This window comes from Hordeum vulgare, chromosome 7H, assembly GCF_904849725.1.
Source record: "Hordeum vulgare subsp. vulgare chromosome 7H, MorexV3_pseudomolecules_assembly, whole genome shotgun sequence".
In the NCBI taxonomy this organism is placed as follows: domain Eukaryota; kingdom Viridiplantae; phylum Streptophyta; class Magnoliopsida; order Poales; family Poaceae; genus Hordeum; species Hordeum vulgare.
In genome coordinates this window covers 45,373,949-45,400,753 of record NC_058524.1, presented here as the reverse complement: position 1 = coordinate 45,400,753, position 26,805 = coordinate 45,373,949, and the positions used below count along the sequence as shown (strand labels likewise).

At 43.9% G+C, this 26,805-nt stretch overlaps 1 protein-coding gene, 1 long non-coding RNA gene and 1 pseudogene across 2 annotated transcripts; all 3 read left to right on the top strand.

Moving 5' to 3' along the window:
• The first annotated feature begins 12,475 nt into the window (after window positions 1–12,475).
• On the top strand, window positions 12,476–13,740 carry LOC123410216. The gene is made up of 3 exons (XR_006613008.1): window positions 12,476–13,459; window positions 13,540–13,602; window positions 13,678–13,740. It is a non-coding gene; the product is annotated as an uncharacterized LOC123410216 (long non-coding RNA).
• A 2,034-nt stretch (window positions 13,741–15,774) lies between these two features.
• LOC123413050 lies at window positions 15,775–20,098 on the top strand (annotated as a pseudogene).
• Window positions 20,099–25,420: 5,322 nt separating this feature from the next.
• On the top strand, window positions 25,421–26,580 carry LOC123408215 (putative pentatricopeptide repeat-containing protein At3g15200). Its single transcript, XM_045101378.1, has 2 exons — window positions 25,421–25,484; window positions 25,670–26,580. Exons 1-2 carry the CDS (start codon window positions 25,421–25,423, stop codon window positions 26,578–26,580), a joined length of 975 nt encoding a protein of 324 aa, XP_044957313.1.
• The last annotated feature ends 225 nt before the right edge of the window (window positions 26,581–26,805 follow it).

The following is a 26,805-nucleotide window of genomic DNA, read 5'->3' as shown; positions in this document are numbered from 1 at the left end:
AAATTCTACATTACTTCTGATCCACAATATGTGAACCACATATACTTATCAGAAATTCTATAGTGCTCCCACTCACTTCTTTGGAAACACAAGTTTCTCATAAACCTTGTACAAACCCAAAATCCTTGATCATCTCATCAAAGTGTATATTCCAACTCCGAGATGCTTGCACCAGTCCATTTAAGGATCGCTGGAGCTCGCATACTTGCTAGTATCTTTAGGATCGACAAAACCTCATGGTTGTATCTCATACAATGTTTGCTCAAGGAAACCGTCGAGGAAACAATGTTTTGACATCCTACATGCAATATTTCATAAATAATGCAACAACTACTAACATAATTCTAACAGACTTTTAGCATCGCTACGGGTGAGAAAGTCTCATCATAGTCAACTGTTTGATCTTGTCGGAAACATCTTTGCGACAAGTCGAGCTTTTCTTAATAGTGACTTATCACTATCATCGTCTGTCTTCCTTTTAAAGATCCATCTTTACTCAATAATCCTATGATCATCAAGTAGTTCTTCCAAAGTCTACACTTTGTTTTCATACATGGATCCTCTCTCGGATTTCATGGCTTCTAGCCATTTGTCGGAATCTGGGCCCACCATTGCTTTCTCCATAACTCGTAGGTTCACTGTTGGTCAACAACATGACCTCCAAGACAGGGTTACCGTACCACTTTTTAGTAGTACGCGACCTTGTCAACCTACGAGGCTTGTAGTACCTTGATCCGATGCTCGATGATCACCATCATCAGCTTTCACTTCAATTGTTGTAGGCGCCACAGGAACAACTTCCTGCGCCCTGCTACACACTGGTCGAAGTGATGGTTCAATAACCTCATCAAGTTCTACCACCCTCCCACTCAATTCTTTCGAGAGAAACCTTTCCTCGAGAAAGGATCCGTTTCTAGAAACAAACACTTTGCTTTCGGATCTGAGATAGGAGATGTACCCAACTGTTTTGGATATCCTATGAAGATGCATTTATCCGCTTTGGGTTCGAGCTTATCAGACTGAAACTTTTTCACATAAGTGTCGAAACCCCAAACTTTCAAGAAACGACAGTTTAGGTTTCTCTAAACCTCAGTCTATGCTGTGTCATCTCAACGGAAATACGTGGTGCCCTATTTAAAGTGAATGCGGTTGTCTCTAATGCTTAACCCATAAACGATAGTGGTAATTCGATAAGAGACATCATAGCATGCACCATACCAAATAGTGTGTGGCTATGACGTTCAGACACATCATCACACTATGATGTTCTAGGTGGCATGAACCGCGAAATAATTTCCACATTGTCTTAACTGCGTACCAAAACTCGTAACTCAGATATTCATTTCTATGATCATATCGTAGACAGTTTATCCTCTTGTTACGACGAACTTCACTCTGAAACAGAATTGAAGTTTTCAATATTTCATACTTGTGATTCATTAAGCAAATACTCTAGTATCTACTCAAATCGTCATTGAAATAAGAATATAATGATATCCACTGTGTGCCTCAGCACCCATTGGACTGCATACATCAAAATGTATCACTTCCAACAAGTTACTATCTTATTTCATCTCAATGAAAACAAGGCCTTGCTCATGTGGTATGATTTGCATGTCACTAGTGATTCAAAATCAAGTGAGTATAAAGATCCATCAGCATGGAGCCTCTTCATGCAATTTATACCAACATGACTCAAGCGGCAGTGCCACAAGTAAGTGGTACTATCATCATTACCTCGTATCTTTTGGCACCAATATCATGAACATGTGTAACACTACGACCGAGATTCAATAAACCATTGAAGGTGATTATTCAAGAAAATAGAGTAACCATTATTCTCTTTAAATGAATAATCGTATTGCAATAAACACAATCCAATCATGTTCATGCTTAATGCAAGCACCAAATAACAATTATTTAGGTATAACACCAATCCCGATGGTAGAGGGAGCGTGCGACGTTTGATCATATCAACCTTGGAAACACTTCCAACACGTATCGTCACCTCGCCTTTAGCTAGTCTCCGTTTATGTCGTAGCTTTCATTTCGTGTTACTAATCCCTTAGCAACCGAACCGGTATCCAATACCCTCATGCTACTAGGAGTACTAGTAAAGTACACATCAACATCATGTATATCAAATATACTTCTTTCGACTTTTGCCAGCCTTCTTATCTACCAAGTATCTAGAGTTGCTCCGCCTCAGTGACTGTTCCCCTCATTATAGAAGCACTTAGTCTCGGGTTTGGGTTTAATCTTGGGTCTCTTCATTAGTGCAGCAACTGTTTTTCCGTTTCACGAAGTATCCCTTCTAGCCCTTGCTTTTCTTGAAACTTAGTGGTTTTACAAACCATCAACTATTGATGCTCCTTCTTGATTTCTACTTTCGCTGTGTCAAACATCGCGAATCGCTCAAGGATCATTGTATCTATCCTTGATATGTTATAGTTCATCACGAAGCTCTCACAGCTTGGTGGCAGTGACTTTGGAGAACCATCACTATCTCATTTGGAAGATTAACTCCCACTTGATTCAAGTGATTGTCGTACTCAGACAATCTGAGCACACACTCAACGATTGAGCTTTTCTCCTTTACTTTGTGGACAAAGAATCTTGTCGGAGGTCTCGTACCTCTCAACAAGGGCACGAGCATGAAATCACAATTTCATATCTTTAGAACATCACTTATGTTCCGTGACGTTTCAAAACGTCTTCGGTGCCTTGCTTCTAAGCCATTAAGTATTTTGCACTGAACTATCGTGTAGTCATCAGAAACGTGTATGTCGGATGTTCACAGCATCCACAGACGACGCTCAAGGTGCAGCACACCGAGTGGTGCATTAAGGACATAAGCCTTCTGCGCAGCAACGAGGACAATCCTCTTCAAAGTTTGCTACTATCAACTTTCAACTAAATTTTCTCTAGGAACATATAAAAACAGTAGAGCTATAGCGCAAGCTACATCGTAATTCGCAAAGACCATTAGACTATGTTCATGACAATTAGTTCAATTAATCATATTACTTAAGAACTCCCACTCAAAAAGTACATCTCTCTAGTCATTTGAGTGGTACATGATCCAAATCCACTATCTCAAGTCCGATCATCACGTGAGTCGAGAATAGTTTCAGTGGTAAGCATCTCTATGCTAATCATATCAACTATACGATTCATGCTCGACCTTTCGGTCTCATGTGTTCCGAGGCCATGTCTGCACATGCTAGGCTCGTCAAGCTTAACCCGAGTGTTCTGCATGTGCAGCTGTTTTGCACCCGTTGTATGTGAACGTTGAGTCTATCACACCCGATCATCACGTGGTGTCTCGAAACGAAGAACTGTCGCATAATGCTATCGTCGGGGAGAACACAATTTCGTCTTGAAATTTTAGTGAGAGATCACCTCATAATGCTACCGTCGTTCTAAGCAAGATAAGGTGCAAAAAGGATTAACATCACATGCAATTCATAAGTGACATGTTATGGCCATCATCATGCGCTTCTTGATCTCCATCACCAAAGCACCGGCACGATCTTCTTGTCACCGGCGTCACACCATGATCTCCATCATCATGATCTCCATCAACGTGTCGCCATCGGGGTTGTCGTGCTACTCATGCTATTACTACTAAAGCTACGTCCTAGCAATATAGTAAACGCATCTGCAAGCACAAACGTTAGTTTAAAGACAACCCTATGGCTCCTGCCGGTTGCCGTACCATCGACGTGCAAGTCGATATTAACTATTACAACATGATCATCTCATACATCCAATATATCACATCACATCGTTGGCCATATCACATCACAAGCATACCCTGCAAAAACAAGTTAGACGTCCTCTAATTTTATTGTTGCATGTTTTACGTGGTGACCATGGGTATCTAGTAGGATCGCATCTTACTTACGTAAACACCACAACGGAGATATCTGAATTGCTATTTAACCTCATCCAAGGACCTCCTCGGTCAATTCCGATTCAACTAAAGTTGGAGAAACTGACACCCGCCAGTGATCTTTGAGCAACGGAGTTACTCGTAGCGATGAAACCAGTCTCTTGTAAGCGTACGAGTAATGTCGGTCCGAGCCGCTTCGATCCAACAATACCGCGGAATCAAGAAAAGACTAAGGAGGGCAGAAAAACGCACATCACCGCTCACAAAAACTTTTGTGTTCTACTCGAGAAGACATCTACGCATGAACCTAGCTCATGATGCCACTGTTGGGGAACGTCGCATGGGAAACAAAAAATTTCCTACGCGCACGAAGACCTATCATGGTGATGTCCATCTACGAGAGGGGATGTTCGATCTACGTACCCTTGTAGACCGCACAGCAGAAGCATTAGTGAACGCGGTTGATGTAGTGGAACGTCCTCACGTCCCTCGATCCGCCCCGCGAACTGTTCCGCGATCAGTCCCACGATCTAGTGCCGAACGGACGGGCACCTCCGCGTTCAGCACACGTACAGCTCGACGATGATCTCGGCCTTCTTGATCCAGCAAGAGAGACGGAGAGGTAGATGAGTTCTCCGGCAGCGTGACGGCGCTCCGGAGGTTGGTGGTGATCTTATCTTAGCAGGGCTCCGCCCGAGCTCCGCAGAAACGCGATCTAGAGGTGAAACCGTGGAGATATGTGGTCGGGCTGCCGTGGCAAAGCTGTCTCAAATCAGCCCAAAAACCTCCGTATATATAGGGGGAGGAGGGGGAGCCTTGCCTTGGGGTCCACGGACTTCCAAGGGGGTCGTCCGAGCCAAGGGGGGCAACCCTCCCCTTCCAAACCGAGTCCAACTAGGTTTGGAAGGAGGAGTCCTTCCCCCTTTTCCCACCTCCTCCTTTTTTTTCCTTTTCTCTTTGATTTTTTTCCTATGGCACGTAGGGCCTTCTTGGGCTGTCCCACCAGCCCACAAAGGGCTGGTGCGCCACCCCCAAGGCCTATGGGCTTCCCCGGGGTGGGTTGCCCCCCGGTGAACACCCGGAACCCATTCGTCATTCCCGGTACATTCCCGGTAACTCTGAAAACCTTCCGGTAATCAAATGAGGTCATCCTATATATCAATCTTCGTTTCTGGACCATTCCGGATACCCTCGTGACGTTCGTGATCTCATCCGGGACTCCGAACAACATTCGGTAACCAACCATATAACTCAAATACGCATAAAACAACGTCGAACCTTAAGTGTGCAGACCCTGCGGGTTCGAGAACTATGTAGACATGACCCGAGAGAGTCCTCGGTCAATATCTAATAGCGGGACCTGGATGCCCATATTGGATCCTACATATTCTACGAAGATCTTATCGTTTGAACCTCAGTGCCAAGGATTCATATAATCCCGTATGTCATTCCCTTTGTCCTTCGGTATGTTACTTGCCCGAGATTCGATCGTCAGTATCCGCATACCTATTTCAATCTCGTTTACCGGCAAGTCTCTTTACTCGTTCCGTAATACAAGATCCCGCAACTTACACTAAGTCACATTGCTTGCAAGGCTTGTGTGTGATGTTGTATTACCGAGTGGGCCCCGAGATACCTCTCAGTCACACGGAGTGACAAATCCCAGTCTCGATCCATACTAACTCAACTAACACCTTCGGAGATACCTGTAGAGCATCTTTATAGTCACCCAGTTACGTTGCGACGTTTGATACACACAAAGCATTCCTCCGGTGTCAGTGAGTTATATGATCTCATGGTCATAGGAACAAATACTTGACACGCAGAAAACAGTAGCAACAAAATGACACGATCAACATGCTACATCTATTAGTTTGGGTCTAGTCCATCACATGATTCTTCTAATGATGTGATCCCGATATCAAGTAACAACACTTGCCTATGGCCAGGAAACCTTGGCCATCTTTGATCAACGAGCTAGTCAACTAGAGGCTTACTAGGGACAGTGTTTTGTCTATGTATCCACACAAGTTTTGTGTTTCCAATCAATACAATTATAGCATGGATAATAAACGATTATCATGAACAAAGAAATATAATAATAACTAATTTATTATTGCCTCTAGGGCATATTTCCAACATGTAGGAAGTGCGGTTCCTCTCGGTATGTTGAGGTGGTCAATGAGCAGGGTCAGAAGAAGCAGCTAAAAATCCCTGTGAAGGTTCTTCGGTATCTTCATTTCATAGAAAGACTGCAGCGCCTTTTCATCACTGCGGAGTCTGCCAAAATGACGAAGTGGCACAAGGAAGGGAAACGGTACAATCCAAAGAAAATTGTACATCCATCAGAAGGTGAAGCATGGAAGTCATTCGATACAGAATACCCTGAGGAAGCAGCTGAGGCTGGGAATCAAAGAATTGCTATATCAGGTGATGGGTTCAATCCATATGGTATGTCGTCTAATACATACAGCTGTTGGCCCGTGTTTGTTATTCTGCTCAATCTCCCTCCCGGCGCCATAATGCAACGCAAGACTATGTTCCTGTCGCTTATAATTTCGGGGCCTGAATATCCGGGGAAGAATTTGAGTGTGTTTATGCAGCCGTTGGTGGATGATTTGCACCACTCTTGGTACTTCCCGAGGTTGACATTCGACCGACATCTGCAGAAAATTTTTTATATGAAAGTTTGGCTACTGTATTGCATGCATGACTTTCCCGGCTATGCCCTATTCAGCGGATGGTGTACAAGTGGGAAGATGCCTTGCCCAGTGTGCATGCAGGCCTTGCGTTTCATGTGGCTGAAGAAGGGTGGCAAGTATGTTGCCTTTGACCTGCATCGACAGTTCCTCCCTCTAGACGATCCTGATAGGGAAGACAAGAATAACTTCACAAAAGGCCTAGTCATCCATGAAGTAAACAAGATTCCAACGTTTTCTGGTGCGGATGTGCTTGCTCAGCTGAAAGCTCTTAAGCCTGCCGACGAAGGGAAAGGCAAAGGCAAAGGCAAAGCCAAAGCCAAAGCCACAGGCGAGGGCGAGTGTGAGGTCAAAGGAAATGGAAAAGGGAAAGCCAAAGGTTTTGAAGGATATAGTGAGACGCACAACTGGACTCACATTACCCCCTTCATGCAACTTCCCTATTTCAAGGACCTCAAACTTCCATACAACATCGACGTGATGCACACCGAAAATAATGTCGTAGAGGCCCTTTTTCGCACGATCCTCAACATTCCTGATAAGACAAAGGATAATGTTAATGCTAGAGTCGATCAACAGAATATTTGTGATAGACCACGTCTACACATGTGGCCTCCCACAGGCGGTCGAAAATCTTGGTTCAAGCGAGATGCTGACTTCGTACTTACAAAAGATCATAAGATGGAAGCATTCAAGTGGCTGAAACACGTCATGAAATTCACTGATGTTTATGCATCGAATATAAGTAAGGGGGTCAATCTTTTAACTGGCAAAGTGACCGGGCTCAAGAGTCATGACTACCATGTATGGATTGAGCGGATTATGCCGGTGATGGTTCGAGGCTATGTTCCCGAGCGTGTCTGGCGTGTGCTTGTGGAGCTAAGCCATTTCTTCCGCATGCTTTGTGCTAAAGAAGTATATTTCGAGATGATAAAAGAAATGCATAAGAAGGCACCGGAGTTGATATGCAAACTAGAGAAGATCTTCCTGCCGGGCTTCTTTACTCCGATGACACTTCTCATTTTGCACCTCGCGAACGAGGTATTGTTGGGGGGCCCTGTGCAGAATCCTTGGCAGTACGGCCCTGAGAGACAGAACAAGCATTTGAGACAGAAATGTCGAAACTAAGCTAAGATTGAAGCTTCCATAGCTGAGGCAGTTATCCTAGAGGAGGTGGCAGACCTCAGGACATCGTACTATCCGTACCATGTTCCCAAGCTGCACAATAAGGTGTCTCGATACAATACAGAAGAACCCAAGTATAAACCCAAGCTGCCTCTATTCAACGGGCAAGGTGGCAAGGCTGGATGCACGACACCTTATATCATGCCACAAGATGAGTGGGAGGATGTCATGTTCTATATCTTGCACAACATCAAGGAAGTTGAGGATGAGTGGATGAGGTAATACCTTTGCACCGTTCTTTTAGTCAATTTGTTATGCCCACTTTGCCTTGTTCTAATACCCCTTTTCTTATTTTAGTCGATTCGTTGATGAAGAGTGGACGGGAATGCTGCCTCCTACTGAAGCAGAGGCACTTGCTCTTCTCCGAAAGGGTGCCGATGGAAGGAAAATTTTGTTGCGTGGTTCATGGAGAAAGTAATTTTTCACACTTCCCTATTACCGAGTCCACCCTGCAATTCAAATTAAACTAATCCACCCTATAATTTCAATTAAACTTGTAGGGAAAAGATCCGAACACATCAATGGATGAAGAGTTGAGATGGGTTTCCATGGGCTTTAACAGTCGGGTCATGACATGCTCAAAGTATGATGTGAATGGGTATCGCTTCCATACAGAGGAGCACCAGAAGAGTCGGCCTGATCCCAAAACTATAAATACCGGAGTCTTCACCGAAGGAGATAATAAAGTAGAATACTACGGAAGGGTAGGAAAAATATACAAGCTTACATTCAAACGTGGTTAAATGAGGAGTTAAATGAGGAGAGAGAGGACTAATACACATTTTAGTAGGGGTACCCCTGACTAAAAGATTTTAGCCTCAAGACTAGTTTTAGCCTCTCTTTAGTCAGGGGTGCTTGGAACTTTAGCCTCCTACACAAACTAGTTTTAGTCAGACTAGTTTTAGTCCATTGGATCCAAGCACCCTCCAGTATATGATACTACCCATTACAACCAGCCTAAGCTTGTCTATCTTCGGGCATCATGTTCATGTTTGTCTATGTTTGTGTCATGTGTTGTATCCCTCGCTATACTCACTCTACTTCTTCTATCTCAATGCAATGAACGTGGGAGGCATGGGCGAGTCGCTGCCTCGGGGACGTGGGAGGTGGGGGCGTGTCGCTTCGTCGGGAACGTGGGAGGCAGGGCCAAGTTCTGTGGGGCTGGTGTGGTGTGGGAACGTGGGGATTGCGTTTAGTAGCATTTCATTAACGATTAACGAAGGCAATTTCATTAACAATTTTTTAGGCCCTTAATTGTGTGATTAGATGGTCTAGATTTTAAGTTGGATCTCCCCTATCGTTCTTTTATAAAAGTAGTAGATGCAATGATACACAAGCTTTGCGTATTCATAAAAAACATATAAAATGCAGCCACTAGTGTGTCATGATATAAGCCGGAGTCTTGTGGTCGGAGAAAAACCGCATTTATACAAGATTGTTAGGATCTGAAATTCTGAATGAACGAAAATTTCGGCAACGGTGCATGAATGGTTTGGGGCTCTCTGTCCACCGTGGGCGCGTCTCAGCCGAAGCGTCCGGGAGTGATTGCTACTTCCTGGAGTAGAAATTCGAAATTCGGAGCTGCATCATGGCCTTGTTTGGGACCGCTCTGCTCCATCAAAAGTAGCTCCGCTCCACCAAATCTACTTTGGAGCAGTTTCATATAGAAGTTGTAGCCCTTTTAAAGAGAATGTATACATCCTCCCCTAAGGGCCAGTTCTTTTGAGCAGATTCTAGAGAATCTCGGTCTCAAAAATCCCGAGCATAAAAACTCAATTGACCTTTCAAAATCTCGACTAGATTATGTAGAATCCTAGTGCAATCCAAAATCCCTCGAAACTCCCACAATCTCAGGATTATGATAAGTCCCTCAAAATAAAACGTTTCGGAATAAAGGTATACCCATATCCGATCAGCTAATTACTTCGAAAATGCCACCGAGCTGTTTAGCCGCTTGACCGAGTAAACGACCGGCCGGCGGTCTCGCTCGAGGCTCACCTACCCTGCATCGGGGGGGAGGGGGGGAGGGGTGAATCTCACGAGCAGGTAGGGTTGCTTCGCGCCCCCGCCAGACCCACTTCGCTGTTGCTGGCGACCAGGTTCCCTCCCTCGCTTCGCCCCGCAGTCCGCCCCGCCCCACAGCTCCGCCCCGTAGCCCCACCCCGCCCGCATCTCCCACAACACTGCCACCGGACCAACCTCGTCGGCCATGCCCTCACAGCCGTCGGTCAGGCCCTTGCTGCCGTCGGCCTGGCCCTTCCCGTCGCCTAGCAGAGCTTCAGTTGCACCTCGTCAGCCTCCCATTGCCGCACCTCGACGGCCTCCCGGCGCCGCATCTCGACGGCCACCAGGCGAGCTAATTCAGATGCAGCTTGACGACCTCCGACGCTGAACCTCGATGGCCAGGAGCAGATATTTCAACTTCTGTCCAAGGGTTATACAAACATTTCAACATGCAACACTTTTTAGAATCTCAAACTACAATCTCCAAAAAGAATTCGACTACAGATTCTAGGAGAATTTTCCAGAATCTTGATTCTATAGAATCCTGCGTGAAAAGAACTGGCCCTAAGATTGTTAGGATCCGAAATTCTGAATGAACGAAAATTTCGGCAGCGATGCCTGCATGGTTTGGCTCTCTGTCCACCGTGGGCGCGTCTCGCCGGAGCATCCAGGAGTGATTGCTACTTCCTGGAGTATTGGGCCGCTAGACGATGACAGTTGGCGATTTGAAATTGCTTCACGTACGACGTTTGTCGTACGACAACCGTACGACACTTTCATCCTACAGCAGGGTTCGTTCCTATCCTGCCACTTGGGGCCGTGACCCAATGTCCAGCCCAAGCCCAAGACCCCAAACCTGCGTACTGTTCCCTAACCCCATCAATACTTTCCCACCTATTCGCTCCATAACTTTTCATGCCTCCTCCTCTTCCCTTCAAATCACGACGGCTGATCTTCTTCACGATCTCTTCCCTGTTGATCTGCTCTAGTACAGAGAAGTTTGATTTGTCTGATTCACATGTAATCTGCACCAAGATTTTTGATTAGAGGGGTAAACACCGAGGGCCAGCAAAAACATTACAAGGTATGTATCTGTTCCATCGTTAAGATCAAATATGTACCATGTCCTCTTCATGAGTTCATCCCTGCTAATTACCAAATCTGTCTGATTCCATGTAATCCCTGCTAATTAGCAAATTGATAAGAGGGAAAACAATCACAGCTGGTAAAAAAATCCAAGATATGTATTTTTCGCATTGTGGATCAAATCTGCTGTAGCAAAACCTGCTGTATCATAAACCCGTGGATCAAATATGCTATTTTCTTCTTCCTTTTTACGGTGCCACAACAGGTTATGCTTACTAACATGTTCATATTTAATTTATAGGCTCACGACACATATTTGATCTTATTGTTGGCTATTTTAGGTACGTGATGGAGTCAAATTTAACTTTGGATGAAGTGACAGAGCAGAGCATGGTATTTCACGAGGATGATGATGTTTTCATCGCGGAGGAGACTAGGGATTCTTTGGATTTCCAGCAAGCACCGATCATGATGTTGGAACCTAAGAAGGGGCTCATGTTTGATAGTGAGGATGATGCTGTCAGGTTCTACAATGGTTATGCAAAGAGAAAGGGTTTTGGTGTAGTAAGAAGAACCACTAGGCCGAGTGAAGATAACAAGCTTAATTATTTTACTCTTGCTTGTAGTAGACAAGGAAAGGCTCAATACTCATCAAATAACTCATTCAAACCAAATCCATCAACAAGGATGCAGTGTCCAGCTAAGAGTAATTTCTCTCGTCGTGGAGAAAAGTTTTGCATTACTTCTGTTACCATTGATCACAATCATCTTATAAGTACAAGCAAAGCCAGATTTCTGAGATGCCATAAGAAACTGGACTTGCATGCCAAAAGAACGCTAGAATTGAATGATCAAGCAGGAATCCGTGTGAACAAGAATTTTGGTTCGCTTGTTATGGAAGCCGGTGGCTATGATAAACTTGAGTATGGTGAAAAGGAGTGCAGGAACTATTTGCAAGAGACAAGAAGGCTAAAGCTTGGTGCTAGAGATGCAAATGATGTTTATCAGTACTTTCTTGATATGCAGTCAAAAGATCCAGATTTTTTTCATGTTATGGATGTGGATGAGGATGGACGACTGAGAAATGCCTTCTGGGCAGATGCAAGAAGTAGAGCTACATATGAATCTTTTTGTGATGTCATCACATTTGACACCACATACTTGACAAACAAATATAAGGTGCCGTTTTCTCCATTTGTTGGCGTAAATCATCATGGCGAATCAGTTCTGTTAGGTTGTGGTCTTTTGTCGAATGAAGATACCGACACTTTTCTCTGGTTATTCAAATCTTGGTTATGTTGTATGTCAAACAACCCACCAAATGCTATAATTACTGACCAGTGCAAAGCAATGCAAAATGCAATTAAAGAAGTTTTCCCACGGGCTCGTCATAGATGGTGTATATGGCATATCATGAAGAATATTCCTGAAAAGGTTAGTGGGTATGAGAAGTATGAGAACATCAAATATACGCTGTCAAAAGTGGTGTATGATTCCTTGACCAAACATGATTTTGACGAAGCTTGGTTACAAATGATCGAGAAATATGATCTTCAGGACAATGAATGGCTAGATGGATTAGACGACGATAAAAATCTATGGGCGCCAGCATATGTGAAAGATACTTTTTGGGCAGGAATGTCTTCAACACAAAGGAGTGAGAGTGTGAATGCTTTGTTTGATGGTTATGTCCATGCTAGAACAACTCTGAAGCAATTTGTGGAGCAGTATGGAAATGCATTACGAGACAAAGTAGAGAAAGAAAACAAGGCTGATTCTAAGTCATTCCAAGAGGTAATTCGATGTATTACTGACTATGACCTTGAGGGGCAATTTCAGGCCGCCTATACAAATGCGAAGTTTAAAGAGTTTCAAGATCAATTGAGAGGTAAAATATATTGCTATCCAACTTTGATGGACAAAGACGGGTCACCTTTGATGTTTAGAGTCAGAGAGGACCGCAAGATTTTTTTATGAAGGAGAGGATGGATATATCAAAGAGAAATGGGTTATTTCAGAGTTCACTCTCTTGCTCGACCAAGGGGAATGTGATGTGAAGTGTGTTTGTAGATTATTTGAATTTCAGGGCATCTTGTGTAGCCACATCCTTTCTGTGCTTGCTCTCATGGGGATAACAAAAGTACCTCCTAGGTATATATTGCAGCGATGGACAAAGGATTTTAAGCACAGACACACCTTTATAAAATGCTCCTACGATGATACGCTGAATACACCAATTATGCAACGTTATGATAATTTGTGCAAGCGTTCCCGTGAAGTGGCAGAAAATGGTGCTGAGTCTGATGCATTACATGACTTGGTCATGGATGGCCTTAATGAGTTATAAATAAAGATTGATACTTATCGCACTACCCATATAATTTAGGAGGTGGATCCTACTTCAAAACATGGAGATACAACGTTCAACAAAGAAAAAGTTGTACATAGCCCAGTCCCTGTTCGCAGTGTAGGTCGCCCTCCCTCAAAGAGAAAGGAATCTAAAGTAGATCAAGTAGTCAAAAGATTGAGAGCGAAGAAGAAGCAGGTACCAAAAGATACAAATGGAGCGTCAAGTCAAAAAGGAAGAAAGGTATCTAAATTTATACTCTCTTTTAAAGAACTTCTTTTTTCCTCTTATAACTTGCTGAAGTGTAAGCTACCTTATTGTAGAAAAGCAACATAAAATCAAAAAATGTGCAAGAAAGTAATCCTATGCCTTCACAACAAACCGAGGTAATATGTCATTCGGCTATGGTTCATATATTATTTCAGTATATTTGCCTTTGTCACAAGGTTTTTTCCGTGTAGGGAAATGCATATTGTGAAGGACGTGATGTGGGAAGTGTTTGTTTCTTTCCAAATAAGTTTCAGATAATGAAAGTGAAGCATTGGTGATTTTACAATACCATACTAGATTACTCATATATGTGACAATTTAGCGCTGCTACTTGTTCTAGGAACTCCAAACAAGTGAACCTGCTACATCAAGTCATATCAGTTCCTACATTGACATTCTCCAGGTTGTACACTTGTACCTTCAACTATTTGTCCAAAATTATTTGTCAATGGCTAATTGGATTTTTGAACTTTAAAGGGAAAGAAAGATGTCATGGATTTGTTAGATGCTAACTTGAATCGATGAATGGGACGTACTCTGCCGTACTTCTAAAGTAATTGAGAAGTTTGGCTTATAGCACTATACGCAAGTAATTATACTGGTCATTGCAACCATGATTATCCTTCAACACTGTGTGTCACTATGTTTTGTATGACCAGAATATTTTCTGAAATCTCATATTGAATCAGTAACTTTATATTGATGGCTAATCACATTGTCGATTACAGTAATATAGTATAATCATATTATACTGCATCCTATTTGGTCTCAGTTACCAGATTCAACACTAGCCAGATTTAAGCATGAATTGACTACTTCTAAGCACGCTGCTGCCTGGGCAAGATATATGTGATCTTATGCACTAAATTTCCTACTAAGGACCTTCAAGAAAATTGCCACTCACCTTGCCATTGGGGCTGTGCAATTTGTCGGTCACCTCTGCCATTCGATGTAGCAAGCCTGCTCCTTGCCTCCTTCCCTGCAACCAGCCAACCAGCACCCCCTTCCTATCTCGTTGTGCATCCCCTCCACCAGTTGGGAGCATGCCAAAAGTAACACCCCGCCCAGCCCAGCATCCAATCGACAGCACGCCATGACTTGCGCCTCCGACGAGATCAACTGCTAGCTTCATCTATGAGGCTGTTATCGCTTGTATCTGAAATATTCTTACGGAGTAGTATCACACGAGATGGCAAGGTAGCACCTGGTAGCAGCTAGAACACTCCGTCCAAGCCAGCAAAGGGATAAGGTCGCGCAGTCCAGCTAGGGGATAAGGCAGCGCAGTCCAGCTAGTTGAAAAAAGAAAAAACAAATTACTTTTTAAGAGGTGGGGCTTACCAGGAAAGGAGATGCACGCAGATCCAGCCCCGGCCCGAACCCAAGCCCAGCATGTGCACGATGCAGTTTCGTTGCCCCGCGCGTCGTAAGTAGCTGCTGCCACGTAGGGTCGTACGTTTATCGTACGAGAAATGTCGTACGTATAGCAGCGCCGTTGGCGATTTGAATGGTAGTGAAATTTATGTGGCTCGCGTGCCTGCTTGGCTCGAATCACTCGTTGAAGTTGGAAGGGCGCGCGCGCGCTTGGGGAATGCACAACACTATAATTACTGGACTACTGGACTACTCCTGCAGTGGCCTTGTTTGGGTCCATGGGCTAGAGTTAGTTTGAGCTAGTTTTGGTTCAACTAGCCTTAAAGTATCCAAACATAAGGGTTAGATTGGAGCTACTTACATCTAACCCATCCAAAAAAACTCTCCCACCCAAGAGGTGCTAATTGGAGCTAGTTCTCATGAGGTTCATTAAAAAATATTTCTCTCTCTCTCCCACCAGCCAAGAGATGCTAATTGGAGCTAGTTCTCATGGGGCCCATTAAAAAATATTTTTCTCTTTCCATAAAGTGCATCTATTATCAATCTAACCCTTCCATCCAAACACCTATTTGGCTAGAGTTAGTTTAGAGTTAGTCATGAGATAGAAACTAACTCTAACCACTAGCTAAGCTAGAGTATCCAAACAGGGCCAGTGCACAGAGGTGGCGATGCGAAGTCAAGAATAGCCAGCGCAATGCACATGTCCCGACTCCCGAGCCCCAGTCACCAGAGCCAAATTCAAAAGCCGCCGGTGCACCAGTGAGCAGTGGCACCGCCCCGCAGGCCCAGTCGCGCACGCGCGCACACTAGCAGTCCTACCAGCCTACCACACATAGATATATATATAGCGGAGGAAGAGGGCCGGCAGCAACCAAGCTCTTCCCCAGGCCATCCTCGCCGCCGCCTGTCTCGTGATCATGTTCAGCATGCAGCCCCCTCGCCCGCTGAGGGGTCCCAGCGGCGCCGACCAGGCCGCAGATGGCGACAGGGAGCTCCGGCGCGAGAAGAAGGTGGCCACGCGGGCGCGCGCCAAGGCCAGTTCCAAGCGGCGCGAGACGGAGAGTGCCAAGAGGAAGAGGGAGGAGGAGGAGCGGCTCGACGCGGAAGAGGCCGACTACCGCCGTTCATGGGAGCAAGGTTCGCTCGTTGTTCCCCCTCGTACACCACTTCTCTCTCTCTCTCTCTGTCTCTCTCTCTCTTCATCTGTATGTGTGTTTGAATTTTCTTGAGAATGAAATCATATAGAACCGAGTACAAATCCTACCAAATTACCAGGGTTTGAATGCAACTGACCCAATCTATCTATTCGGTTCTATGGAGCCAAAGGAGGTGTTAGGAAATTTCTCTAAAAGCAGAGTCATGAACTGTGCACTAAGCGTGGACGTTCTTGGGAATTTTAGTATTTTAATTAACTTGCAAGAAATAGATACTTCCTCCCATCCAAAATGTAGGTCCATTTAGAGTCTGGCGCAAGGTGTTAGGGTTGTTTGTAAAATGCCAATATCACCATTCACCTATTTCAAACACCTTTTCTGTTTCCTCCCAACTACAACAAGTCAATAAATAGTAGAGTTACGGTCCCAATTGTCGACGAAACGAATTAGGGGCTGAACTGGAACAACATCAGAAAATTTGCAGTCAGAGTGTAGAAAGGCCTAAATTTGGAATCAAATTCAAAAGAAAAAGAACTTAGATGGGAGCAAGTAGTAAGTTAAGAATATATTATGTGGGCATTTTGTGTTGCAGATATATACTTCTTGTGTATGTATAAGAAATGCCATGAGTGGACTACGGCTTATAACTTTGCAAAAATGTGTCAGTGCAATGGCTAGACTGGAATACTAACTTACTAACCATGTTTGGTTTGAAGAATTGTGTTGTGGATCGATAATACCACAGGTGGACAGCCTGCTAGCAATCTATGTTCTTTCTTCAAGCATGAAACATTCACCTCCATTTAGTACTATGACATGTTATTGTGATGTAGAACTACTGCCTCTGGAATCTGAATGTACACTGCTATGCATGTTGCAGGCAATGAACTCTTCTACAACAAAAAATATCAGGAAGCAGCAGGTCACTATACCGACGCCCTGAAAAAGAATCCAAATGAACCCGCAGTAAGGATTTTGGTTTACAGCGGTTATGCCTTATATAACATCTGAAGGCAACTTCTATGAGCTGTTTTATATCTGTTATTATTCTGTCACAGCACTTTTATGAGCTGTCATACTGTACATAATACATTGCTTAAATTTGTTTATCCAATCAGGCCCAACACCGATTTGTTTCTTTGATTACAAAAAATTCTATAACATAGCATATGTCATCTATGACCTGTCTTATATGTTTATATCGTTAGTTGTATGGCATGCTACGGGGGTCACCGTTTTATCTTAGCACCTGATCACTGTAATATTTTACTATGATGATAATGCTACTTTTATGATTGGCCATCCAGGTTTTCAGAAACAGAGCTCAATGTCACATTTTTCTGGGAGCTCTGCCCGAAGGATTGGAAGATGCAGAAAAATGTATCGAGCTGGATCCTAGCTATTTGATGGGTTATGTGTGTAAAGCGAAGGTTCAAGCCCTGATGCAGAATTATGAAAGTGCTATGGCAACATACATAGAGGGTTTGAAGTGTGATCCCAACAGTACTATTGCTATTGATGGCTTTAAGAGGTAGCATTCCAGTCCTCTGTTTGCCTTCTTGACACTATAACATGTACTGACATTTGTTTTTGTTGGACTAGATGTGTGATATGCATTGAGAAGTCTAAAGGCGGTGGTGTTGGGCCTGAGGATATAGAAGACATTTTGGTTAGTCTAGTTTATTTCCTTGCGACAAGTCTTTCATCATCATTTGTTTCTGTTTAATTTTTCCACATACGCCCTCCGTTCAAAAATATAAGACCTTTTAGGTATTTCACTAAAAGACTACATACGGAGCAAAATGAGTGAATCTATACTCTAAAATATGTCTATATACATCCGTATGTAGTTTATAGTACAATCTCTAAAAAGTCTTATATTTAGGAACGGAGGGAGTACATTTCTTGCATGTATGGTTCACTGTGACTCTGAAATTGTTTCTTGACTGGCAATGAAACCCTTCTAATTAGTAGATAAACTTTAAAAGTACCACTTAGAAATCTTAAATAGTATGTATGGTGTACATGAAGCACAGCTCAATGAAAACCTTCTAATTACTAGTTAAACTTTACCACTTCAAAACTATCTGGTTGAGTTTTATTACGCGTAGTGACTAATTATTTGCTCTCAATAATCCGAACAGAGAGATTGGCATTCGGACATTCATTTGAATGTAAGTGTGTGATTTCTGCAGGCCAGGACATCAGAGGCAAACCATGTTCAACATAAGAAAGAAATAGAGGAACATCTTTCCAAAATGCTACAAGATATGCAACAAGTTATAGCAGGACAAGATGAAGTTGCTAATGAGATACAGAAAGCTAATAAGCATATTGAGCATGTTGAACATCAGCTTTTGGAGTCAAAAAAGTTTCATAGTGAGGAACTTCAGAAGGTCAATGAGCATAGTTTGAATTTGCAACATCAGCTCACTGAATCCAAGGAGCGATATAACCAGCTTCAGTCCAAGCATGATGTCTCGCTAAAGGAACGAGATACTACACTCAAAGAGGTAAAAAAATTATGCCGGAGAGGTACGTCGATGTGCTACCAGTTCTCATTAGCTGAACTAAAGCACGCAACAGAAAATTTCAGTACTTCAATGAAGTTCAGAGAATGTGGGTTTGCCTCTGTGTACCGAGGTGTCCTGCAGAACATGGAAGTTGCAATAAAGGTGCTGAGACATGATGCTCAAGGACACTCACAGTTTGAACAAGAGGTAGTTTTACTGAACTCCCTCTGAAGTTTATTTTGCCTAAGTCATGCTAGAAAAAGTTGGTGATGCCTTGCTTATTTTCTGTCAAAACTGAAACTTGAATAAATTAGACTAGTTATAAATAATTTGTTTTGGATTTATATTGCAGGTTGGTATCTATAATAGAGTGAGACACCCCAACCTGGTAAATATGCTAGGAGCATGCACAGAGTCATCGACGCTTGTCTTTGAGTTCTTGCCAAATGGTAGTCTTGAAGATTTTCTTTCATGTGAGGATAAGAGGTGAACACTAACATGGAAGATTCGCATTCGTATTATTGCTGAGATATGTTCAGCTTTGATCTTTCTGCATGAGAACAAACCTGAGCCAGTTTTTCATGGTGATCTTCAGCCAGCCAACATTCTCCTTGATGCTAACTTAGTCTCTAAGCTTAGTGACTTTGGCATTTCTCATCTACTAATCCAGTCCAAGGGCAAAAACACTGAGCAACCTGCTGAGGACCGTACATATATGGACCCAGAATATCTTGTCACTGGGAAGATGATACCTCACTGTGATGTCTATTGTTTTGGAATTGTAGTCCTGCGCCTTTTAACTCGAAAGCCTCATATTGGTCTAAGGAAGATTGTGGATGATGCTAAGAAGCAAGATGACCTGAATTCTGTAGTTGATGCCTCAGCCGGAGAGTGGCCTTTTTTGCACGTCCTGCAGTTAGCAGAAATTGCTCTCAGTTGCACTGAGCCAAACAACAGGCATCGTCCTATTCTTTTAGGCGAGCTCTGGACAGCAGTTGAGACCATGAGGGATGTCGCAATGTTACCTTCACCTTCATCTTCGAGTTCGGTGCGGGCTGAAAGCATCATACCGTCACATTTCATCTGTCCTATAACTCATGTGAGTAGAAAGGATTTTTATGCTTTTTCCCTACTCAGGAGCACATAAATAGATGACAACAGTGAATGACTTGAGTGTGTCTTTTGTTTCGTGTATTTCTAGGAACTCTACTTGTAGCTCTTTTATCTTGTGACCAATCATCTGTTGTCATCATTTCAGGAAATCATGAAGGATCCTCACTTTGATGCAGATGGATTCACCTACGAAGGAGATCATGAAAACCGGAGATGGCTTAAAGAGAATAAGAGATCGATGTTGAGCAACAAGCCACTTAAACACATGGAGCTCATCCCCAATCACAATCTCCGTTCTGCCATTCAGGAGTGGCTCCAACAGCACAGCATGCTTCTGGAATAATCTTTCTTGCTGCAAGCTTTTGACATTATCGCAACGATTACCACCATGCGTGTCGATGCATGTTCCCTAAACCTTAAACCCTCGGCGATGCCTATGAATATCTTTGCTAGAAAAACGAGCTAGCTTAGCTATGCCATACCTGAACTAGTGATCACTGGAGTGGTTTATATTCTTGTAATACTACTGTTAAATTAGACCAAGCAAACCTTCCAGCATGCTGTGGAGTCATGTTTCTTAACATTTGGATCAACATCGAACATTTGGATCAACATTTCAATCCATGCATGTGCCATGGTATTTATGAAGAGTCATCACTGATGCGTGTTGTGACGCTACAGCTGATTACTTGGAGTAGCTCAATGATTAGAGTAGTATGTAGGAAAACATTAATGTAGATGTGTTAAGATTATGCAGGGGATCAGTACCGCACTTATTACAGGTGCAGATCAGGAGGCGTGAAGCTTGCACACATTGCAGCAGAAGGGTTAGGTAGTGGTGTTCTCATCTGTAGAAATGCTTGCCGTTGTTTTCTTGGTTTTGGACACCCGGGCATCACTGAATGGTGTAGTTGTTGTGGTAGGGCGGTGGCGTCTGGAATAGCCACCGGGCCTGAGGCTTTTGAGTTTGACATGGACATGTTAATTGATGATTTAAATCTTGAGAATTGTAACTGATAGCCAGAGAAAACACGAACGGAGAAGAAGTAGTACATGTTTCATACGTTGTAAGGTTGGGGGTTGAACATAGTACATGAGTTAGCTAGATCGTGGTCTAAGGGTGCAAGTTGTATTCAACAAATATTAACCGATTTGCATCCATATCAGTTTAAAAATCTTTTTGAAGGTTGCCACTAACCGATTAAATGAGGTGATGAACCATGTGGATGGAGTTGTTGTGCTACATGCAAGGTTATACCTTGTACATCAGGGTGGACACGGACCGGACCGTCCCTGACCAAGCCGTCGTTTGAACCGGCCGGTGGCGGTCCGGACTGGACCGGACCGAGCAACCGAGCGGTTCTGCTTTCACGGACCGGACCCGAAGCCCGGACCAGACCGAATGGACCGGTCAACAATCAACGGTGTTGATGTGTGCCCATGAAGCGCCCAGGTGGGCAACCTGTTAGATCAAGCCGTGAATCAACACACACAGGAGGGTGGACGTACACACGCCAGAAAGGAGTAAAGGAGAAAGAAGACACGCACGAACGCATTAAGTGGAGAACATTATAGGATGCACAATTGTCTGCATATTTTCTGCTCTTCCTTTTGACGCACGATCCGATATAACCGTGCCATCTCATGGACACATCATGGACAATCTCTACATGGTTAAACAACACTGTCTATGCAAACTAATTTGTGGTTGAATGGTTAGTAGTACTCTGGTATCCCTGCCCATCAGAGTTGAAATCTCAGATTTTACATTGATTCTTGCATTTTTCTGAATTTATTTCAGGTCTTTCTGACGACTTCATCAATCTTAAGATGATGTGCCGACTTAATCTTTCGACTTGAAAAAACTAAATGACAGTTCAGTACGATGGAGCTTAACTCAACACTAGGTGCGCGAGTGAATTGACGAAGTGGACAACGTGCCCGAAAAACTGTCAGCTGAAACTCTGACGAAACTGGCGAACTGAATTTTCTGAACGTGATGAAACTGAATTTTCTAAACTGACAGTCCTCGCTCACGTGGAGAAGAAACACAGGGATGCCTCGAACAGCAGCGGCGGTGTCAAAGCGTTCGACACCGTGCCCCAGTTCTACCTGGTGGCGCCAACAAGGCATTCGCCTACCTGGGTAGCCGGTGGCCGGTGTGCATGCTGTGCTCAAGTAACGGGCCATGCAACGTGGGCATGTAACCGTCTTATCTTAGTTCAGGTTAGTTAGATCAGCCCGTTACGGGAGCTCGTGTGATGGCTAAATTTCTGCTCATGCAACGGCAACATAACTACGTACGGGTGTACGTGGGATGGGACGGCCGCAATCCCCGTTCCTACCTATTCTTTCGTTCCGATTCCATAGTCGGGACTGGAGAACTCCAGATCGGAGGCAGTGCACGCACGACAGCAATGGCGAGCGTCGGCAAGAGGCTACGGTGCATGGGAAGGACACGGTGGTTCATCCGGGGGCTACCGATGGCAGCTTAGTTAAAGACCGGACCGGACCGAGATTTTTTTTGGGTTGAAAATGGCAGCCTGAACCGACCAGAATTTTTGTCGGTCCTGTACCACGCGGTCCGGTCCTTAACGGGCCACGAGCGGGTCAGAAAGCCTCCTCGTTCTGTCCAGTCTTAGTTATACATGAGCTTCCCTGGAAAAGTTGAGCCGAGTTATCTTGAAAATTAACTTTAAAAAACCTATGATAATGCCAAGAGACCCTCTCTTCTTCAAACTCTTCGCATGAAGGTTTTTTTTGCAAAAAAGGTGTCATCTCTGACAGTAGTGTTGCCATCAAGTTCAACGATGTTGGTATCTATTTCCGGGTCCAACCCAGAAGGGTCTTTGCTAAGGAGATCCAATGTCCCCTATTTTGTTCAATATTATGTGAGACATGTTAATTATTCTTGTTGAATTGGCTAAAGTGTCCGGTTGTATTAACGGGATAATTCGTTATTTAGTATGATGACTTTGTTTATTTCACAGTATGCGGATGCCATCATACTTTTTCTGTGCTTTTGAGGAGCTTTAAGGTCATAAAATCAATTTCTGTAAAAGTAAACTTTATGTTTTCAAGGAGCACGAGGATGATCCTCGGTTGATGCGCCACACCCACAATCGCCTTGCAAGTGGCCGACCTATTTTTCGACTCACAAAGCCCTCATGGCGGCGATGCTTCTTGATATATACGCCCCCAATATATCTACTTTTTCAAACAATTTTGCTTTTGTTTTGGCAACCAATTTGCAGGAGTAGAATGAAATTAACCCGGACCGGTGCTATTTTTAACGGAACTAGTTTCTTGTTGTTTTTTTGTGTAAAAATAGAATTTCTTCGAATTGAATAAAACTTTATGGAGAATTGTTTTCGAACACATAAAAAATATAGGTGCCAAGAATTACCGAATGGTCCACGAGGAAGCCACAAGCTCATGGGGCACGCCCATGTGATCTTGTGGGTCCCTCAAGCCTTCATTTTCCCTAATCAAAATCTACATATACCGTCTTCTCAAGGAAAATAACAGAGAGAAGGTTTTATCACGTCTTACAATAAGTATTTGCCGCCACCTCCTGTTCTTCATCGGGAGGCCTGATCTGGAGTCCGTTTGGGGCTTCAGAGAAGGGAATTCATCGCGGTCGTCATCAACAACCTCATGATGCTCACCACGGGGAGTGAGTAATCTTATTGTAGATATACTGGATGTAGATGGAGATGGATGAAATTCGTCATGTAATCGAGTCAATCTGTTAGGCCTTAATCCCTAGTATCCACTATGTTCTGAGATTGATGTTGCTATGACTTTGTTGTGCTTAATGTTTGGGCCCAAGTTACATGATTTTAGATGAAAACCTATTATATTTTCATGAATATATTTGAGTTCTTGATACGATCTTGCAAGTTATGTGGACATGTTATTGTTCTAATCCGTAGGCCCTAAGGTGGCAAAAATCTCGATACCCTCCGAGGATGACTGTAATTTAAAGAATTCATGTATTAACTATTTGCTAATGCTTTGTTCTGGTTCTTCATTAAAATTAGCACCTTAATTACCCTTAGTTTCCGTTACAGCCCTACTGCCACGGGAGGGTAGGACAAAATATGTCATGCAAGTTCTTATCGCAAAAACTTATGACTATATAGAGAATAAATACCTACATAGAATTGATGAATTGGAGCTACTAATCTGCCACTCGAGGTTGTGGCTCCTACATAATGAGTTTCATCCAAATATCCATCTTTACTCCATACACACGCCTTCATAATATTTTCTTTGCTCAAGTTACTATCGATGCTACTGTTACACTTGTTACAGAACTACTGCTACTGGTACCGTTACTACTATTACCATTGCTATCAATATTATGATATTATTGTGCTACTAATAAATTGGTAGAAAGGAGTGACTTCTCATGTGTGGTTGAATTAAGAACTGAACTTTTAAGACTTACAAATATTCTTTGGTACTATTGTGTCGAACCAATAAATTTTGGTGAAACACTATCCTCGAAGACTATTGCGATCACCTATACTTGTGGGTCATCAAGACTATTTTCTGGCACCATTGTTGAAGAGCACAACTTTATTTAATAAGTTTACTTGTGAGTTTAATGTCTGCTGAAATATATATACTATGAAGAATCTGAGAGACTCTAAAACAGAAGATCATGCGCTCTAAGACGAGGAGGGGTAATGAACTGCCACCTAGCTCTACACTTGATTCACCTTTTGTTTTAAATCAGTTTGCGATACCACCACCTCCTATTCAATTTGATAGGTCATAAGTAATAGACACTACTTCTTCTTTTGATGATATTCATGATGATGCTTCAGCTACTAGGAAAAGGGCTATAGATGATATAGACACTAATGGCGCACTAGACAAGTAGTGCGCCACTACTATATAGCAGTGGCGCACCATGTGCAGGTGTGCCATTAGTGTGATGGACACTAATGGCGCACCAAACACTCGGTGCGCCACTACTATATTTTTTTTTGCAAAACTACTAATGGCGCACCACCAGCTGGTGCGCCATTAGTAACCAGGGTTACTAATGGCGCATCCGTACGTGGTGCGCCACTACTATAATTTTTTTTTGCAAAACTACTAATGGCGCACCCCCAACTGGTGCGCCATTAGTAACCAGGGTTACTAATGGCGCATCTGTAGGTGGTGCGCCACTACTATATTTTTTTTTGCAAAACTACTAATGGCGCACCACCAGCTGGTGCGCCATTAGTAACCCTGGTTACTAATGGCGCACCAGCTAGCGATCTGCCATTAGTAACCCTGGTTACTAATGGCGCACCAGCAAAAATATATCTCCCTGCCACCCACGCCCCCAAACCTAGCAAGCCCTCTCTCGTCCTCATCCTCACCTCCTGCGCCCCACCGCATCGCAATCGCCGCCGTGCCATGGCGTCCCCCGGCCCGAACCACCACCGCCGCCAGGCAAGGCAACCGTGCTCTTCCTCTTCTCCCCGTCGTCGGAGCGCCAAGAAACCAAGAACCCGCTCTCTGTCTCCGCCGCGCAGAGCCCACCCCCTCCCCTCCGCATCGGTCCAGCTCAAGTGACCCATGGAGCAGTTCCACCACGGCCAACACGTGCGGCTGTGGAGGTCGCCGGGAACTCACGACCGCCGAGTCGGCACCGGCGTTGGCTTGGAGCACGTTACTCTGTGGCCCTCCGCTGGCGGGCTCGACCGAGCGCGCAAGGCTGGCAGCCGGTCATCCTCGTGCACGCGCTCACGCCGCCCTCCCTTGTGTGCACCTCCTGCGCGATGCCGGCGGCGCCGGCGTACGCCGTCCTCGCTTCAGCATTCAGGACCAGAAACCCCATCTACGGTACGAATACTACCCAGCCCCTCCTTTGCGCCTCTCTTTGCTCCCATTATTACCCTCCTCGACCATCAAGCGAACGCGTCCGTTAATCCCATCTCGCACGATTTCCAGACGTAGCATTGGGAAAACAAAGTGACAAGCCATGGAAACTCGATACAGATGCTAACTCAAAACATTTTTGTGCACAGTTCATAGGTGGTTCGCTGTTTTCGGTTGGTGCATGCCGACTGTTCGACAGAATGTGTCGGAGGTGCTTCCTGATGCAGTATTTCCTCCAAGCTTCCGCCCAAGCATTGTTCCAAGAGGATATGTTCTCGGGTCGCCAAGGCTTTGCCATACCAGCACTTCAGGGGACTCCCTAGATGTCCACGTCGGTGAAGTTCTAAGAGTTCTCAAGTCTTGTGATGCTGATGCTGACTTCAGCAAAGACCTATGTCGGTTTGCCGATGAGATTGACGGGGATGTTGTTCTGAAAGTCCTCCAGAAGCAGAGGTCCAATTGGCAGGTCGCGCTACTGTTCTTCACTTGGGCGGCTGGTCTGCCTACGTATGAGCACGGTCCGAGGATATACATCGAGATGCTTGACATCCTTGGGTGGATGAAGAAGGTCAGGCTTATGAGACAGCTCTTCGATGAGATTCCTGAACAACGTCGCGGGTTGGTCGTAACGAACAGGATGTTTGATGTCCTGTTGAAACGGTATGCAGGGGCTCGCAAGGTGCAAGAAGCGATCGAGATATTCTACAAGATTAATGATTATGGGTTTGAGGTTGACTTGGTTGGATTCCACATACTTCTGATGTCGCTCTGTCGTTACAAGCACGTCGAGGAGGCTGAGGCCCTCTTTCTTCAGAAGAAAGATGAGTTCCCTCCTATCATAAAGAGCTGGAACATCATTCTTAACGGTTGGTGTGTCAAGGGAAGCCTGCCTGATGCTAAAAGGGTTTGGAATGAGATCATTGCATCTAAGCTTAAGCTGGACCTCTTCACATATGGTACGTTCATAAATGCACTAACCAAAGCTAATTCATATCCTTTAAACACAAAAGTATTGAAATCGAGACACAAGTCAGGATTCTGGAGCATATTGTCAAGGTAACAACTCAATCTACATTTTCTAAGGTCTATGTGCATTGTTGTTGCATTATTGTAAGCTGCAACAATATAAACTTGCATATTCTAGGAGAAAAAAAATAGGAGGTGGATGTACCAAGAAGTGTCATGTTTAATTTCCTCCATTTCATAATTCATGTCTGCAATTTAAGCGGGGCATTAATTTCTACAGGAATTTTTCAAACTAACAATACAAGGCACTAATCTTGTG

What these genes read in the sequence shown, in the direction of transcription:
- LOC123408215 (XM_045101378.1), top strand. Translation starts at nt 25,421, where the DNA reads ATGCCGGCGGCGCCGGCGTACGCCGTCCTCGCTTCAGCATTCAGGACC. An exon ending in GACCAGAAACCCCATCTACG is followed by an intron (nt 25,485 to 25,669) that starts GTACGAATACTA and finishes TTTTGTGCACAG; the next exon opens with TTCATAGGTGGTTCGCTGTT.